The sequence below is a fragment of the Dromaius novaehollandiae genome, chromosome 8 (assembly GCF_036370855.1).
Source record: "Dromaius novaehollandiae isolate bDroNov1 chromosome 8, bDroNov1.hap1, whole genome shotgun sequence".
Lineage (NCBI taxonomy): Eukaryota > Metazoa > Chordata > Aves > Casuariiformes > Dromaiidae > Dromaius > Dromaius novaehollandiae.
This window is the reverse complement of record NC_088105.1, coordinates 15,663,928-15,683,823: the sequence shown is the minus strand read 5'-3', so window position 1 is coordinate 15,683,823 and position 19,896 is coordinate 15,663,928. Positions and strand designations below refer to the sequence as shown.

General features: G+C 35.4%; 1 protein-coding gene and 1 long non-coding RNA gene across 6 annotated transcripts in view; one reads left to right on the top strand and one right to left on the bottom strand.

Moving 5' to 3' along the window:
- The window catches only part of LOC135329015 (uncharacterized), a 154,542-nt gene that overhangs the window by 12,550 nt on the left and 122,096 nt on the right, over positions 1–19,896 (bottom strand). For both annotated transcript variants that reach the window (XR_010390140.1, XR_010390141.1), the window contains exon 3: positions 14,205–14,379. This is a non-coding gene — a long non-coding RNA (uncharacterized LOC135329015). The remainder of the gene's footprint in view (positions 1–14,204; positions 14,380–19,896) is intronic.
- Positions 1–19,896, top strand: part of KCNT2 (potassium sodium-activated channel subfamily T member 2) — a 173,799-nt gene that overhangs the window by 36,509 nt on the left and 117,394 nt on the right. For all 4 annotated transcript variants that reach the window (XM_064515755.1, XM_064515757.1, XM_064515756.1 and 1 more), the window contains exons 2-6: positions 4,372–4,451; positions 10,878–10,977; positions 16,488–16,544; positions 17,050–17,098; positions 18,716–18,775. In XM_064515755.1, coding sequence (XP_064371825.1) covers positions 4,372–4,451; positions 10,878–10,977; positions 16,488–16,544; positions 17,050–17,098; positions 18,716–18,775 — 346 coding nt within the window. The remainder of the gene's footprint in view (positions 1–4,371; positions 4,452–10,877; positions 10,978–16,487; positions 16,545–17,049; positions 17,099–18,715; positions 18,776–19,896) is intronic.

Below are 19,896 nucleotides of genomic sequence, written 5' to 3'. Positions count from 1 at the left end.
CCCAGTTGTTTACAGTCACGAGAAGAAACACTTCGCATTAGTGTCCTTGGCATGAATTAGTTTTTTTCCCTGCCATACTTATTTTTGCATTACATTCGAATGTACTACTCCAATTACAAGTATACATTACACTACTAACTGAGTCAAGATGTATTTTGGTTACTTTAAGACACTTCTTACACTTTGAAAGATTCCACTGACATCATTGTTCTGTCAGGTTTTAAAGAGGAAGGCCTCTATAAATGGTAGTAAATTTTAAAAAGAAGCTTTAAAAAAGAACAAACACTTTCTTTTTAAAGAGAATCAGATGACTACAGTTGTTTTTGTCAGAGGTGTATCAACCACATATTTGTGCATTTTCCAGCTAAGAAAGAACCAATAAAGCACAAGACCTTTCTTTAACTTCCAAAAGCAGCTTTTCATGGAGTGCTCAGTACCTACTGCATAGAGGAAGAAAAAAAACACCCACACAGATTAACTGACCACATTCCTGTACTGGTTTTCTTTGGGGGGGAAGATTTAAGTGTTTCTGTCCTGGTATCCGTCCTCAAGGAGTAGCATTTTAAGTCATCAGCTTGATTTCTTTTCTGATTAGGGAGGACTGAACTTTTTTTAACTAAGAAAAACATGAAGCACAAAAGCTATGTTTCAATTACTTACACTAAATAAATAGAATTTAACAAAAAATCCTATTCCATACTCCAGATTTGCATACACTGATCTCACTGCTCTGCATGTATGCCATTTCATCAAAACCAAAACATTTACATTTGCTTGGAACCAAATTTCAAACAACTGTTCTATTGCAGCAGAAATACTGTGTTCACTCACTCATTTGAAACATTTTACTAAGTAGTGCTTAATGAGCGTGTTAATATCTACAACACCATTAGACAGTATAATAAACAAAATGTTCTAAACATCATCCAACAATTGTAAGCAGCCACAGTATTTACAGTCCTGCCACCTTAGGGCTATCGTCATAGGACTTCTCTCCTAAAACAATTTTAGCCCAGTATATAGAAGATTTCTAGGGAGAAACAAGAAATATGAAATTTTTAGTGATTCAGCAGATGATTTTCTTCCTTTTGAGACTACGCTAAAAAAAACCCTCCAATGCAGACCACATGGGTCATGGCGCTTTCTGATGTGTTGTCCCTAAAGTAATGTCTGTCTTGCAGCAAGTATTCATTATACTATAAACTATGCTAATTAGAGTAAGAGATGCAAGGAAGGCAAGAGAAAAATCCAGGCAAGTCAGGGTGTATTGGGGGGGGCGGGTAGAAAATGCTTATTTGAGCCCCTCTAACAATATTAAGCATTTTTTTTTTTTTAACATTGCAAGTGAGGGGCAGAATTTACTCAAGCCCCTTTCCTAAAACACTCATTTTCTAGGTGACACTTTATAGAGAAAAAGAGATAAAGAGCAAATACTTGAGGTAAAATTTTGATCTTTAAGAAACTACAAAGAGTTTTTTAGTAGTCACTTAGAGTGAACATTCTCTCTAGAATTAAAAAGCACAGTACTGGCAAAGAAACAGTATCCAGAGGCCTCTGTCCTGATTGTTGCCAATGGCTCCTTAAGCCATTTATTCATATATTTTAAAGGTTAATATTCACCTACTAGTTCACCTAGCTACATTCACCTAGTTAGTATGCACTCAGTGAAATATTCTGTCTGGTAGAGTACAGTGAAAGTGTACATTGATTATATGTGCATGATAAAACATTTCCTGCAAATACAGAAGGCCAATACAGTTTTCACTTAAGTTAAAAAAAAGTGAGGGGAAGGAGAAGGAGGAATTGAACATAGAAGTGGTGTTAGCATTCATAATCCATTTCGCCATGGAAACTGCTGCACTGTGGAATCCCAGTCTGCTTGGGAGCACTGGTTGCTAAGGAAAGGGAAGTAGAAGTAGACAGCTGTTAGAAGGCTATCAGAGCAATTCATAATGGTAGTGATAGGAGGGTGATTAGCTCCCACATCCTCTTCCCCCATTATCATTAAATCATGGCTTACTGTTAACATGTTGTTCTTTTATGGTAAGTGACTACTGTAATTTTCTTACCTAAAATCTGAGACACTAGTTTAAAATGCATAAAAATAGTAAAAGCCGCAGGTACTGTGTTTAAATAACATCCCTCACTTCAATAGCTTGTGCCACTTTGTTTACCTACCAGAATGTGTCCTTGAAGATTAAGTATATACACTTAGCATGCAACAGCTGCCAAGTCATGAGAAGTGTTTCCCACTAGAACTGTCATGGAGTTTATGACAATAAGTATCTTGGGAAATGTGCAGAGAAGAAGCAAAGCAGAACTCAGGCTATCACATCCCAAACCTACTCACCTGGTAATTAGCCCCTGGACATCCTTCCTTTACATGACTTAAAGTTCCCAACTATCTACAACTGTACTTCTGTTAGTGCCAATGACTCCAGCAGTTTTGAACAGCACTACACTTTAACCTTAATAAAAGCCCAGAAACAGGCTGTTCTTCCTCCAGTGGGCATTTTTTCCAGTCTGTGGGGAGTTTCTAGGACATTCCTATGGCTCAAGCTGCCCAAATTATGCAGTTGCAACTTCTAAAATAAAGGGGAAAAGCAGATAGATTTCTCCTCTTTCCTAATTCCAACCACTTAAAAGATCTTACCTAAGAAGAGGTAGAACTAGGTAGGGCAGGCAAGTTTCAAGCTAGTCCCCAGTAGGATTTACTCTTAACTCTTTCTGTTGAACACATGCCATTGCATGTGTAATACATTCAAGTTTCTGTAAGTTACAGAACTTGGCTCTAATAAATATAAATGCATAGAAATAAGGTTATGTTTTTGCTTCGTTTGATTAGGAAGCAATGTAATTCCCTTTCTACAAGGAACACTACAACAAACCACACCAAAACTGACTAATTAAAATTAACTGATCCCAGTGAGTGAGTCATAGAGGTCTTCTTTTATGAACTACTGACCCTGGTCCCTAGTGTGATAATATCTAAACTTAAAGTAAGAAATAAGCAAGCATGAAAAAGCCATGTATTTTCTGAGATGTCATCCTTTCTGAACCCAGAATGGATTTATCATCCAATTACACAGAGGTACAGAAATACATAGTATTAGACAGCTACTTCAGGTAAGAGAGTATGGTTAATACTAAATTATATGAGAGTTATTTCAACAATGGCTTCACATGTAAGAGGGGAACAACTAAAAGAAGGATCATACTGAAAAAATATACAACAATATATCTAAGAGCAAATAATTGAAGTACAAGCAGTCAGTGAAAGAGAAAAGACAACTGAGAGGAAGTTCTCAAAGGTCAAATATACTTAAGGACAGAAAAATATATGCAAGTTTGCAAGATTTATGGTATGTAAAGAAAGTGAGAGCTAAGGAAGGAATTCAGTTTTACAATGATGTCACTATATTCTTTAGCAAAGTATAGCAGTTCTCAAGCTGGGAACTGAACTCTCAAGAGGGTACAGAAAGTGTGCTGGGTGAAATGAAAGGTGGTTCATTGCTGGAGGAGAATTGGGACTAGTCAGGCAGATCCAGTCATTTGTATGTGGCAGGGAGTTCAGTAAAAATGATGCTGGTGTTGCACTCGGATCTTAGGGCAAGCAGTGCAGCCTCACATCTCTGGAATGAGCCAGGTTTATTCTGTATAATTAACACCCACCTGCAGTCCCTGCAACAGTTCTCTCCCTTCCAGTTTGAGAAGGACTGCGTAAGTTACACTCAGACTGAACGGAGGGACAGAGACATGGAATGCATCCTGGGAAGTTGGGGGGAAAAGGGGAGAGGGAGTCATTACTGTTGCTTTAGTATAATCAGGAAGAGTAGTTCTTTTCTGTACAACATAGCACTATAATTTTGCCTTCAGGTCTCTGTATTTCTTTGTGACAAAAACAGTGAATTCTAGAGAGGATGATGTTTGTTTAGTTATGGCTATTGAATTAGAAGTGAACTCAACAAGCAAATACTTAACAGAGACATAAACAAGGCAGGAGGAAGAAGAATCATTAAAATGGCAATTTAACAGAATGGGAGTTAAAATGAGAAGGAAGGTTAACCTAAACATCAAGGAATTCTTCTTGACAAATACACAGATACTAGAATAATCTTCCAGTGAAAATATCAAAAATATAGATGCTTCTGACTTTAGAATACACAGTGTCCAAGAAAGGCGATGAACTAGATAAGTTGGCTTTTGTTTAACTTTTTACCATTAGTCATTCAAATCTGAGTGAGCTTTCGGCTGAACACTTTATATGCCCCTGTAGTTATGTAGAAAAAACAAATTAAGGAAAATTCATTTTGAAAAGTTAGCACTTACTATCTTTCATGCTCAATTCTAATACTTCCTTCTATATTTCAGGGTGCAAGTTGAATTCTATATGAACGAAAATACATTTAAAGAGAGACTGAAGCTCTTCTTCATCAAAAACCAAAGATCAAGTAAGCAGTTAATTTCTGTTAAGCATAATTTTGATACTGTGGGTAGAATCCAGTTCCATTGAAGACAATTGCAGAGTTCTCGCTAGTTTTCTGCTGAACTAAGATTTCACCCAGTAGGAGTCAGTTTTACTTTTTAAATGTTATGGAAATTCTGTATTATTTAAGCTTAAAATATTTCTTTTGGATAAGCAAGTATTTATAGTGATGCAATTTTACTTTTGTATTGTGATCAAGTTGACTTACTTACATGGATCTGACATTATCATGTTCATTAGCAAGTCATGACTTTGTCTAAGAAAGCAAAGCTCCTCTAACAGGCTGAAGAAAAAGTATATAGAAGTATATAGTTTTTTTTTTTTTGAAGTGTTCACTTTTAAGAAGTATTCTTAATTACATTTCAAATCTGTATCTGTACTGCAAAAAACAAACAAAAATTTGGAGAGGAAACTCATGGGGAAGGCATACCTACTTCTCAGTCTTCCCAAATGTGTTATCTCAGTTAGAAATGCATGCCTTGCCTTTTAGTCCAATTTAATGCAGCTACAGTGACATACACACTTAAATTCATAGGCCATCATAGAAGATAACATGGAGGAACTAAAGCATTCATTTTATATAAAAAGGTTAAAAAAATCTCTCCATTATATCTATGTAACTGGTACAAGAGGATGAAAGGGGATGAAAACATTAATTGTCTGCGTGTCATAAAATCTTGATTAGACAAGTTGAGAGCTGAGAACTGAACTGAATTTTCCCTGTATGTAACAGGATTGATTTTACGTCCGTTCTCCCTGCACCTGTAAAGGGAAATGACAATGGTTTTATACATGAAGCTTTTCTAAACGAAAGTATGCATTTTGGCCTTTGTAATACAGTTAAGATGGGTCCATGGTTCTGTGTCTGGGAAAAGACAAAAAGGGCTAAGGAAGAAAAAATTACTTTCTTAGTGTACACTGTGAACATAAGTCCCAATCCACGAAATGTGGAAAGTAGATAGAGTTTTTAGAAATAAGACAGACCACATGATCTTCTGTCTTTAATAGCTAATATTACAGAAATTTTTTGTTACATCACAGGACAAGATCTTTTTTTTTATTAGTTGAGCTATTTTTAAACTTTCCAAATGTGATAGAGATGAGCAAGTTTAACTAGGTTTGCATTTGAAGTGTCACTGTTAATGCAGTATGACTTTTCAGATAGTTTTGGTTCTCCTCTACTTTTTTCCATATGACCTGGTGCTTCTCTTAAAGTACTTCACACCTTTATAATCTTCAGCCTCTGAGGTAGTTGATATCACATAATGGAGCAAGAGACAAAACAAGAAAAGCATGGTCCTGAACTAGAAAAGGAGTATTATGCCTAGCTAGAAAGGCAGTCTTAGACATTAGTTTTAAAGCAGTAAATAGCCTTCCATTTGTTCCTGCACTGTTCCACAAAACAGCAGTTTTATGCACTCTTGTTCATTAAGAACAAAGTTATGATCCAACTCACTGTAAATCTCTTTTCATAGATAAGATAGGTTCTGAACAGTACCTACTTAATTGCTTGAGATAAATGCAAGAACTTACTTTCTCTTCTTTAGTTAAGATGCAAGTGTGTGGGGAATACATCTCTCCCTATATGCACATATAATGCTACACATGCAGTTTGGTGGCAGACCTGAAGACTCCATACATCTAGAAATAGATACATTTCTGTTTATTAGCATAAAAATTAAAGCATAAGCTAGTTAATTAGCATGAATTCATGGCCATTCCTGTGTGAAGTGCTTAGCCTTCTGGCTAAGCACATTAAGAGAATCGTAAGTTACTATACTGTGGGACATCTCTATTAGGTTATGATTGGGTAGGTGTGATGTATTGGTCCAAGGGACAGGAATTATTTGGAAGCTTATTTGAAGTAGGCAAGAGTGGGAAGCAACTGTTAATTCATCCTACCAGAGAGGAGTTAATACTATAAACAAGAAATAATACATCAGAGTTTTCCTGCTCAGCATGCTTGATGATTGCTGGAGAAATCCAAATTCTGATGAGCCCTCCTATGTAGTGATATCATATAGAAATGAGGTAAGCTTTGTAGAAGTGTACTGTGTTAGTAATTAAAACAAACACCCAATAGCAAGCTCTTCCTGTAGCTAGTTAGTAGAGATACTTTCATTACGAGTACCTTCTCTTCCCAAGAGATCCACAGGAAAGAAAAAACCTCCAAGAGATGAGGCATGTTTTTCCTACTGTTGAATTAGTAGCTAGTTCATGGAAATTAAACTTGAGAATGGGGGCAATTACTATACTTATAGTAGCATATGCCATAGGTAGGCCATTCAAAGGCTTAGAAGTGATACTATCATCTTGTCAACCAGAACAGCCAACTCTAACATTCAGAGATTTTCTACAGAATACTAAGTTATTCTAGTCCAAATTACATACAGACTTGTAGCATGAAATATCAACCATTTCAGTCATTATTCTAGTTTTGAAGTAGTTCATTAAATAGAGAAAATAAGCCTTCATTTAGATCCAATGTCAACCTAGCTTTCAGTCAGTCTTTTACAAAGCAAATGTATATTCAAGACAGCTTACAATGCATCAAAAATTTTTCGCAAAGGTGTCAGCCAGCTACAGAGAAATGTTGACATTAGTACGACTTGCTTGTACTTGCCAAGCTGACACACTGCATTATCACAGCTTAAAAATAAGTCTCACATGGAAAAATAAGTTCCAATTCAGTGGAGAAGGAATAAATGAAATAACCATACGTTTTGATCCAACTTCTAAAGCCAGCTGCTACTGAGATGATTTTGCTAGAAGACAAAACATGTTAAAGACTTATTGGAAACTTTTTATTGGTTCTATTAAAACTACCATAGTTACCTGAAATAGAGTTGAAAGGGAAGAGGGAAGAGCACAGCTGAGAGAGATACAACTGAAAGGAATAACAGAAGGTGATAGTAAAGTTTATCTGCTGTCCCTATCACTCTCACTTTGAATCAGATCACCTCTCCAAATTGGAGGATTAATCTCTAAAATGCTTGTAAAGGAGTCAGCAAGAATTTGTAATGCAGGTGAAGTCACAAGCAGTGCTGAAGTTTGATGTATCACTTTATACATAAAATTGCCTGGAAAAGAAATAGCAGGCACTTGTTCAAACCTGATAAGGAAACATTAACATTTGATGTAGTTATTCATTTCGTGAAATAAATATAGATTTTGAACCATTTATATCGATTTCTTTTAAACAAGAAAAAACATATAATACCATGGTTACAGGGGCACAGTGAAATTATAATCTCATTAAACAGTGTTTAACTGGATAACAGTATATGATTGATGTAACTGAATAGAAGTTTCAGGCACCAAGGTCAAAATATAGATAGAGACATTCTGTGCAAATGCCCGTGCTACTTAAACAATCTGCCTATGTATGGGGAAAAAAAGAAATCAAGTCAAGCAGACCATGTTGATACACTGACAGCATGTAAAATAGAGGACAAAAATAGTCAACTAACAAACAGAAACATGAACTACTTGGTTTGTAAGAAAAAGAAAAATGAAGAACTACTTTGAATTCCAGCATTCTCTGGTGTCTATGTTCTCTCCTTCCCCAATTTGAAATCCTCCTATTCCATAGTGGTGAAAGAAACAGTTCTTCCAACTCACAGATGACACCCCTAACTATGAGGCTACAGAATATTTTGACCAGCAAGAATACTTATTTAGCAATCCTGTGTTAATTATTCCAGCCTTAGCAGGGGTGACTGAATATACTCCCTGTGACAGCACATCTTGTTTCTAATGGCTGAGACACACAGAGGTAGGAGATGTCATCTTCTGAAGCAGGTGATGAACTTCCATTCTCCCACATGAATATCATAACTCCTGACACAATCACATGTTGTCAAAGGTCTATTTATTACTTTGATACATATAACCCCATCCACAATACATACAATATAGCTGCCTGCTAAGTAGATTCTCTAGATGAGGAAACATCTCTGTGAAAACCCTGCTTGGACTTCTGTGGTACATAGCTAATCCTATTCAGATATTCAGGCCCTGAAGCACTTCTAGACATAGCCAGAAGTAGATTTGGGGAACTGTATTGAATGCTCCAGTAGCTCTAGATTTTTCAGGACTGGGACTTCAGACTTAAGAGCTTAATACAAGAGCCAGCAATATTGCTTCCCTGTATTGATTTAGCTTTGTCAGAAAGGCACCATTTCCTAGTGGCATTTAGCCAACATATAATTTCAAGAGATGATTAGAAGTTGGCCTGTTATCAATATACAAGTGTTTCAGATCAAGATTGACACTTAGAGATGTGAACCAGGAGAAATTACAGATGATAGATTTCTGTACTTGCTTAACAGTTAGACAAGATGAAATTGGTGGGGAAAAGAAGTCCTGGTTTTTCTCCTCCTCCAGTCACCTGTTCCTCTCATTATAATAGCTTAGTTGGTATGGCAACCATTCATACTTCAGGAAGCTTCTACAAAAGGGCTAGTACAGATAAGCAATTCATACTTTCTTCAGCAACAGTTCAAAAAAAATGCAGCAAGAAAGATTATAGCAGAGCCCAAGAAAAGTAGTGGGACTCTTCCTAGTGAGATGATAGTATTGCAACACACTTACCTACCCTCCACAGTCTCTAGATACACCCACTATTTCAACCCCTCCACTCTGCTCTGGGGAATAAATACTCTGTGGCTAATTAGGCTTGATAAGGCAGCAGGAATCTCTAGGTTAATGTTCACAAACCTAATTGCCTTTAACAGCTGTGGGACTTCTCATAATTGGAACCTAACCACAGGATTTAACCCCTAATGTACAGGTGACAAGATGCTATAAAGGTCCCTCCAGTTCTTATATAACTGCGACTTCACAGTAGTAGTAAACAATGTTATATAATAAAGCTTAACTTTTTGTTCATTGATTGCATGTTAGAATGTTTAAGGATCTGTTCTATATTTTTCTGTGATTGCTGTAGGTTGCATTTTAATGGGATGGGAGCTAGGTGATATAAAGGGTGATTCTTCAGCTTTATCTATGTTGCATTATTTTAAGCTTAGGACTGGGTAGGGTGAAGAAGTATGTAATGCCTTAAGATAATTATGATTATTTCCTTAAAAGCGAATGTATTCACAGAGCTTTGGGTAAGCATAATGAGGCTCTAGTTCCTCAAACCACAGAACTAATTATATTGAGTTCAATGGGCCTACTAGTATACTTGCGACACTAATAAAAAATACTATCTACCTGTGGCTAGTGCAAATGAAATCACATCTGTGCGAGGCTCAGTCAGTGGTACTCTGCTTTAGGTACAAGGGTTCAGCTGCACAAAACTGCACTCTTGGTTCAGAAGTCTGAAGAATAATAATGCTTGAAAATGAAGTTGCCTTCCACCGGTTGATCTTAGTCAACAGTCTGAACTTAAACCTTGAATGAAAGCTTTTAAAGCCTGGAGTTAGATACAGATATTTTCACAGGTGAAACTTTAAGACTACTGTATTTAATAACAAGACTGAGGATTTAAACTAATCCTGTAATGACTCCAAAACCTGATTAAAGTACAGTTAAGTTGCATTGCTGTAGACAATGGCTTCATTAACTCCAATTAGCACTGAATTAAATTGCCTGTTTTAGAACCAAGTGTCCATGTGGATCCATTTGAAGGAATCCTGTCTTTGTGCAGACTTTTAGGATTTAGACCTATATTTGTAAGAACTCCTATAATTTGGGATAGTATTTGAGGTCTGTCAACTGGAATATTTCAATGTTCCCATGGTCCATAGGACAAATTGTTCATTCAGTGTTCAAATAGTATATGCCACGTGATTTTCAGATGTCCCGATTCTTGGACACTTAATTATACAACTTCAACATTAAATAATTACAGTTTAATATTTTATAAATTGGAATAGTATTAATATATTCCATATGAAAAGCTGCATGAAGACTTCCAGATACTGATATCTGAATACTTGCCATTGTATATGCTCTGCCTATGATTGAAAGTATGTCTTCTTCATGTCATTGTATCTTCCATCTCAAATAACCATATGTAGTTTTGTTCCCCTTTCAAAAAGAACTTATAAAACTACAGAAGGTCCAAATAATGGCATCAGCAAAGATGAATGGCATAAAATGGCCTTCAAGCAAGTGACTGAGTAGATCTTCACGTTAAAACACAGACAGACTCTTTAAGATTTCTGGAACCTGGGAAGGTGTATTATATGTCTAGCTGACAGGCTTGTTCTTGTGTTCTTTCCTGTGATATGCCAATGGCCAATATTGGAGACAGATTACTGGGCTAGACAGATCTTTTGTGTGATGCAGCATGGCTGTTCTAGTTCCTTTTAAATAATATTACATTAACCATGGGTGAAACTACAAAGAATGTGAATTTCTTCTTGTATTTTCTTTTAAATAGGTCTAAGAATACGATTATTCAATTTTTCTCTCAAGCTACTAAGCTGTTTCTTATACATAATTCGTGTGCTCCTGGATGATCCTACACAAGGACATGCATGGTAATGTTTTATTTGTTATTTGTCCTCTCAAAACATTGTTTAACTTGAAATATATGAACTGTATAAATAAATTTTGATATTCCACCAACGGGGATTTAGTTTTATGTCTTACAGATGTTCTGAATGAATTACAAAGCTAGTCTTATATTTTGAATGGGAATCACAAAGTTGTGCAATGAAAAAGTAACAATTTCTTTTTACTTCACTGTTAAAATCATCTTAGCTATTTGTTCCGATACTGTGCATCTGATACAGCTGTGCAAAAACACGTGTATCTTTTGGTTGTATTACTACAGAACATTTCTGTGTCATATTTATGTTTACATTTATAAAAATAAAATTATAAACATCTGGTTGCCAGTTTGTGCAGCAATAGTTTTAGGAGCTGAACAGAGCAGTGACTGGTAGGTGAAAAGCAGGGAGAACTGAGCCCTGGAAAAATGGATGGATAAGTTGTGTTTTGGAAGTAATAGTGAATGGTTTCCCAGAGAATAGGTCTACCACACTGCTATTCTAAGTTTTGTGACTGTAAAGTGATCAACAGGAGGTATGCATAGTTAGTGTCCACATTAGCTGTACTGCCTCAAAGCTATTAAGGAGCGTTTATCTTCCTCTTGGGCATGAAATAGCCCTAGATGGCAACTTCCTTCTGCCGCCTCTAAATAATTTATCTGCTGAGTCTTCCACTTAGTAGTCTATCAAGCATCCTGCCAAAGGTTGTGTATGCTGCTCAGCAATTTTTTCAGATGCCTAAATACATGACCCTTGCAATGTAATTTGGAAGTGCATTAGGAAGATACTGTATCATATATGGTTCTGAATTATCAGTGCCACAAATATTAGAACTTTTCCAGTTTTACTTAAAACGCCAGATCCTGGAGATAAGCAGATGAATACATGAAACTGAGATTTCCTGCAGATGACAGGGATGAAAATCTTCTAGCCATCCTGCTTTCCCTAAACAATTAGAAGAGAGGGAGACCAAAATACATTCTATACCCATGATTTTCTGTGGTCCTAATGCATGACTTTTGCATACCCACAACTGACAGTAAAGGTATTCTATGTGAATCACTGGATACTCCGGTTTTTTTTTCTTGTGTTTTACAACCAACTACATAAACCCAGAAAATAAACAATTGTCATCTAACAGTTGTAGATAAAATGATAATAATTTATTCAACGCTGCACTTCAGTTGTATTTTCTATTTCCTAGTTTAAACTAGATTAATATATTCAGAATTTTAAATTGATTTTCTGTCTAGCCTAAAATGTCCTATATTAAATCTTCTCAATTCTTTTACATGCTAATAAGCACCACTTTTTATTAACTTACTTGTTTTCACATGATTTGCTTCTGGCAGCCTTAAATATTGAAAGAAACAAATCATGGATGAAAATACTAAGCTTGGGGTGACAGAACTAGAACTCTTAATACACTGTTAGGCAAAGGACATAAAGTATGACATCTAATATTTGAAAATCAGTTAAGTCTAATAAGGGGAATACTGTAGAAAAGTTACTGCATAGTAGATATATCATGTTTTCAAGAATCAACTACAAAAGTGAAGTGAGTTAAAGAAATGGGAGTGTGTGTGAATGGGAAGTACAGAAGATACATTTGGGAAGCCTTATGTCAACTTATTGTAAGAAAACAGAACATCTTAAAAAGGGCCAGAAAAAGCTTCCTGGAAGAGCAAGAACTGCAAGAAACTGTACTTTTTGAGACCCCCCCCCTCGCCCCCCTTCCACATATCTCAGAATGACTCTTTGAGAAGAGGAATTCTATAGGGAAGAAACAAAGAATAAAGATGCCACAAAACCTTTAATAATGATGGAGAAGAGGAACTCTCTCTTTGGAAATTTATACGCAGTGAGTCAGGGACTTTAGATTTTCCTAATGCACAGCTTTCTTAAGCTTCCAAGACACCTTGCTGTCTTCTTCACCTCTAGCTTAGAGATTAGATTCCCTTCAAATTATGATCTTATTGAAAAAATAAAGCCATAAAAGTGAGCAACCTTTTACTTCTTTTATCTTATTAAGAAGAAAGTTACTGCAAAAAATATTAATTTTGCTGAAACTCAATATTCCATCCAAACAAATACCAGTACTTTTGCACCAACTTCTGCAAGCCTTTTATAATGAACTGGGAAAAGGAAGGAGGCATTTTAAACTAATCATTGATTCCTCTATCAATCTGAGAAGTAGGAAGCACTCATACTCTAAACAATGACTCCTAGAATTACTCATATTTTACAGATCCCAAAATATTTTTCAGTTCAATCTAACCACTTTCTCTGTCACCAAATAAATGCCAAATAGATGGGGTGAACAGCATCTCCCTGTTATTGTCAGCAAAGTTCCTTTTACTGATAATCTGAATTTTACTTTTTACAAAGTTACTTTTATTGGCAATGTGACTGGGTGCTACTGGATAGAGTATGAATTTTTACATGAAGATTTACTGTCTTCTTTATAAAAAAAGAAGAAAAGTAGAAGATAATAATTTAGAGAGAAGTCAGCTGCAGTTTGTACCTAAAATGGCTTGGTCTAACAGGATGCATTTGGTGTGATAGCAATGGGTTCTATGTGGAGTCAACACAATATTGATGGAAAGGCAGCAATTCCTAGTTACTTGTTTCACTTACGGCTTTTGCAAAGACTAAGAAAACTGCAAAAATTGTATGCCTCAAAATGTACTGCAAGTCCATTCTGCATGGACTCTTGTGTGTAATTCTGTGTGAGTATCACACGAATGTTGTAGACTTACTCTCATAAATTGTTACGCTCATTTCATTACAAGTGCTCTTGGAATCCCTAACATAGAGAAAACACTATCTCTAACTGCCATCCTTTTTAGCTATTGTCATGCCAATAATTAACTGTTAGTTTTACCCTCTTGCAGATTTTTTGCTTTTTAACTGCTCTGTTCTCAAATTGGTGTCACTAGATAATAGTTGCAAATAAAAAACAACCACACTTCAGTATTTCCTCTTCTAGACTTCCCAAGTGCTCTAGCTTACCTGTATCTTCCATTACAGTTCAGTGCAAGTGTTATGCATATTTGCCAAAACCTAGTTTTAATATGTTTTAAATAGAATACAGCAATTGAAAGGGGCCCTTTGTTAGTGAAGAATTGCAAAGATCACAGTGACATCATGGGGCGTGGATACAGAGTCTCAACAGATCCGTGCAGTCCTGCTCAGATCCTGCTGATTGTTCTTACCATTAGTATGTCCACTATTGAGCAATGTAGTCAATCATCCTCTCTCTGTGTTATTTCAGAATATATGCTGTCAGTGGGATGTTGTACATAGGTTGTAGTGACTGATAGAAGTTGATTTTGACCTTCAGGAACAATTCCCACAAGATTCTTCAAGCTGCTACTTTTAATACTTTGACTAGGAAAAGAAAATAAAGCAGAAAAAAATTTCATAAAACAAAATTACAATGCAGGGTTTTAAACCTGACATTACTTGCCATTCCTCAGTGAGGAGCATACAAATTCAGGATTGGAAAAGATGTGTAATGTGAAACCAGGGAGATGTTTATATTAAGACATTGAGAAGTGTGCATAGGGAGCAATACTTTGTAATATCATGTAACAGTACAAAACAGCTGTATTAATTCATATACAGTTTATTACAAATAGAACTCTTTCAAAAAACCCCCTCAAATCCAAAAACTGAAAAGGATATATATTTAAAAAAAAATATGTGGCTAATAAAACATCACCAAGGGATTTTGTAAAAATCGAAACAATGATCTTGTTATTCTGTTTTTGAATAAATGATCCCTTTGGTGTCAAAGCTTCCAGCACAATTGCATAGCAGAAAGTAAAATTGGACTTCATGGACCTAATTTAAAGTAATGCAATTTTCTAGTGTAAAAGAAACATATAGTTCAGATGTTTTTACAGCTAATGATGGTTTCTGGCATGAAGAAGCTGCCAGTATTATTTTGTTATGAGAACTCTTAATAAAGAAGTTAGCCTAAATGAGCATATTATAAGGCAAACTTAGGTCTGGATAGATAGAGCATATTAAAAAGTCAGAAGCATAAATGATGTCAGCACTTCTATTGCTGGCAGGTGTACTTTGATACTTTTGTATTCACATGTAAAGATTTTTCTACATCTTGCAGAGTGTTTAATTCTCCAGGCCTTTCCTGCTTACCAAATTTTTAGTAATTAACCAGCCACAGAGTGTAGTTATCTTTTCTCTATGTTTTATTCTATTATATTGTGTTTTAGTACATTTAACAGACTAGTTAGTTTGTTCCATCTCTGTATAACATTTGTCTGCCTGAGAAATTTCAAATAAGTCACGTCTGCACGTTCCCAAAAACTGCAGTTTTAACAGCTGTGCCAGAGAAACAAACCTCATGCCCAGATGGTACCCCATTAATATCAGTGGCTTTGTCCATACAGATCCTGAGGGCTTGAGAACTAAGCTACTTCTGTAACGCATTCTTATGAATGCTGTGTTACAAGAAGATCCTCTCTGCACACTTTGTCACAGCCTAATAAAAGAAACTATTCAGTGTGCTGATAGAGTAGCCACAGAAAACATCATCACCTGGTTGTTTTGTAAAGTGACAATTCTGGGAGGAGCATTTTTCATCACAGACTCGCCCCCATGGATTTATTGCCTGTCTTTCAGAAATGCTGTGCAAGTTGATATCTTTCATTTGCTCCTTCAGGCACAGCAGCAGGAGTATAGGTGAGAGTTTAAGACATAAAGCATCCTTATCAATGGATACCATTTGGGCCTGTCCCACTCTTGTAGTTGGTAAAAATACATCTGTTACTAATCTGTGGTCCACAAATCCCATTCTCCTGATCTTACTTGCCAGGGACAAGCAAGGTTATTTTACATCATTTACACAAACATATTCCCATCTTCTTACATGACCATTTAAATGGAAGATTTGTACCAGCAGTTCAAGGCAAGATCATGTTGTATGTACATAGCAGCTATTTTTTTGCATGGATGTCAACAGTTTCTCACTGGAATTACTAAGGCTGCATGAATCCCCAGACCACCTCATGTGAGGATATAAACTGTAGTTTGGCGCAAGCTTTCCTGTTCAAAGTGTAACAGTTATAGGTATATGTGCTCTTTCTATCCCAACCTGTCTGTGTGATAGGATTTCTAGTATCTCTGGATCTTCACTATTTATTGTGTACTTGGTTAAGCTTGAAAATATATTTTAAGTTATTTTGTTTTTAAATTGGATCTTGTTTGTAAATAAATCTTTTAAAAACAACCTATGAAATGCCTTGTAAAATGCCTTTATCTAAAACATACTGAACTCGTTTCTTAAAATTATTTTTTTGAATGTCTATATGCATTGACTAGTATTTCAAAATATTGACTCTATAACATATTTTGTAGAACAGTTTTAATAATCCAATTAATGTCCCTTCCTCCTCCATATTCTTCTATGATGGTGTTCCCATATTTGCTAACGGAAATGGACTTTGCATGGCTATATTGGCAACCATCAGTAAGGAAGTGAACTGGGGTTGTTCCGGTCAAAACTACACACCTGGAATGATTGATTGGTGAGTTCCTAATTCAAAAAAGACAAACCAAAAGTCCACTTACTGGTGGGAAGGGAGGGAAACTGGAAGACAGTTCCTATTCCAACAGGAATGTGACATTTTAAGACTCCTTAGCTGTCAAGCAACTACTTGCAAGTTCTACCACAAATAATTATTCCTCTGCAACTCTAGAATCAAAACCTCAAATTAAGGGTTTTTGCTTTCTTTCTAGAATCATGGGAGATGAACTAGCAGCCCCTGAAGCCAATAAAAGACTTTGGCATCACTGGGCATTAGATTACTCCCAAGGAAATTTAGTGATTGGCTCTGGATTAGAAAGACAAACAGAATGTCAATACTAAGTAGATAACTGCTGATTTAAAAATTTTATTACTGAGAACCATTTAAAAAAATAAGCCTGCTTTAAATTCCATTGACGTGTACAAAAGTTCTTCCCTTGACTTTGGTCAGGACATTAACCAAATTTTGATTAATGTCATATTTATTTTCTCATTATAATGAACAGGTCTCCTATTATTTGGGTGAATCGAAGTTTGCCTTTATGGGGATTACAGGTAACGTATGAATGGGCAATTTTAACTATTTCCATTTAATAACCCTAGGCAATATTGATTTATAGCATTTTAGAGATGTAAAAGAATAAATGGAAAAGATAGAGAATATTAATGAAGAAATCTACTTGATGACTGAGTACAAAGAAAGCATAAACTAAACAAGATACAACGATGTGAGCTGATTGATTTCAATTTATATGAGGCTAAATGCGTTACAAATATATTCATAAAGTATTGAACATTATAATAAAATATTGTAGAATTAGGGTAGCATTTTCTTTTACAATTATCAAGCTCTGTTGGGTTTAGTAGTCAGTATTTCCTATAATGGTTAGTTTAAATTTCGTAATTGCCTAAGATTAGCTTTTGTAATGTGTTTTCTGGGCTTTCATATTAAACCCACTAGCAAACTAAAGTTACTTCATAATATAGCCTGCATGTTTAGTGAAGTATATTACAGTAGATGCATTACATAAAATGCTTTATGGGTCTCTGAGTGCTTTTGAAGTATGTGGTTCAGTTTTCAGTGTCCTGGAGCTTGCTCATCTAAGAGACCCTCTTTTTTACCCATGGACTGTGCTGCAGTCAAGTGGTGTTATCATTCAGTGCAGAAATTCATTCATAATGGTCCTTTCTTTCACTAAGGGATGAAAGATTACTCTTGGGATTATTGTGTTGGGAACTGAGGGAGGGGGAGATTGGTTTCATAACCGCTCCATAGCCTGGTCCGTAGTAGTCTACATTTGTTAATCTCAAAGGAATGTTTCAAGATTCATGTTTTTAATGGGCTTCAAAAAAAAAAAAAAAAAAAAAAAAAACCTTCCCAAAGGATGTAGTGTAAAGAGAAGGAGATTTGCATACCTAAGATGTATTATTATATTTTAGCAATTTTATTTCCTGGAATATTGTTTTTTTGTTGTTTTGTTTTACTTTAAAAACCAGGCAGAACTACCTTGTTGCTGCTTTTGGAAATCCAGTTAACCAGCTAACTGAAAATAATAGGACTTTAAAGTGCTTAATGTCTCTTAAAAGTGACCTAACAGTTATTAAAATTACATGATTTACAGTATATATAAAATACTGTTTTACATAAAGTTCTCAATTTCTCCAATACTTCAAAACCATTTGTGGGAATTCTCCCAGGAATTCTCCCTGTATTTTTCTATTAAGAATTCCTTAAGCTTCTAGAATAATTATACCATTATGTTCTTGCACTGTGCTTAATGCAATGCCATTGTGATGATTTTTACTTCTATGAAATATACAGTTTTACTAATGAAAGACTCCCTGGATGAAAATACCTTTCAAATCCTTGGATAAAATATGCAGTTTGAATAAATAAAGTTTGACCTAGACATCCAGATTATTGTATCCAATTTATTTCTAAAATACTGAGAGACTTAATAGTTTATGGTTACAGTCTTATATTAAAGCCTATGCTTTATTCAGACAAATGAGAGTTTTTAAGCTTGGAGCTAAATGTTGTTGGCTGAGATGGTTTCAGAAGATGCATGGAAAAGCTGTTTTTTATTATCTTTAACTTTTCAATGTAATTTTTTATGTCATATATTCTTTAGAAGCCAGTATTAACATACATATTATATCTCTTCACTTAAGGTTTCAGTGGCTTTAATAAGTCTGTTTGAAACAATGCTGCTGAGTTATCTAAGCTACAAGGTAAGCACTTGTAATTGCCTGACTTGCATCTCCACTGTATCTAAAGCTATAAGGTGAACTCAAGTCTTCTTTGGACTGCTGTTCCTGTGTTCAAATTAGTACAATTCCCCCAACATGCATCTTCTCAGAGGCAGCACCTAACAGAGACAAAGTGTCAGTTTTCTGAAATACTCCTAATAATATGAATACACATTCTAAGAGTAGACCACAGAGAACTCTAGCAAAAATGGAACACTTCCAATGAAATTCATATAAAATAAAACACCAAAAATAAGGCATAATTTACCGTAAAAAGTAATTGAGATAAATGTTTCGGTGCCTGAAAATTCAGATGCCTACATCTGTGTCCACACTGATATACTAGCAGAAAGTTGAGAAAAACACATATACAGAGGATGGCATATTGTCACAGGCAGCCCTGTTCTTGTTCCCCAAATTTATGAGCAAATGGTAAATAAATATCTAGAGAGTGGAAGTCAGAAATGCAGTTTCCATTTTTCCTTTGTTTACTGGCACACTGTCATTTGAAAACATACCCTCAAAACTGACCTTTGGTTTTGGATACTGATTTTTCAAGTGCACAGTTTTATATGTCTATGGAGTTATTATGTCGTGGACACACAATTGTCATTGGTGGCAAAGGTATGGTTACTCAGGATCTGTAACTCAAATTTCAGGCCTCCAAAACTGGACACCAAAAAAACAGGCCAAAACAGCCTTTTTTTCTATTTATGGGTACCTACCCAAATCCATCTCGGATGGTACTGGTAATCTTTGCAAAATGCCTTTAAATCCTCTGATAAAAGTATGTGAATACAATACATTTTTGTATCTGCTTTTTCCTTAAAAAGTTGTATTTTTGTAATATTTTTATATGGATTTTCTTCAGATAATACATTCATTTTGTTAAGCTTAGCGCATTTTAGGCAGCCTGCATTCTGAGTATCTTCAGAAAAAAAAGTAACCTCATTTATCCAAGTAAATATGAAAAGAGTTGGTTTCCAAAGCTGAATATATCTCAGACCATAAACTGTTTTTTAAAAAAATTCAGAATTACTGACATTCAATAGTTATGAGAGCCACCATTAAAATTACAGAATTGTACTTTACTGTGTTTATCA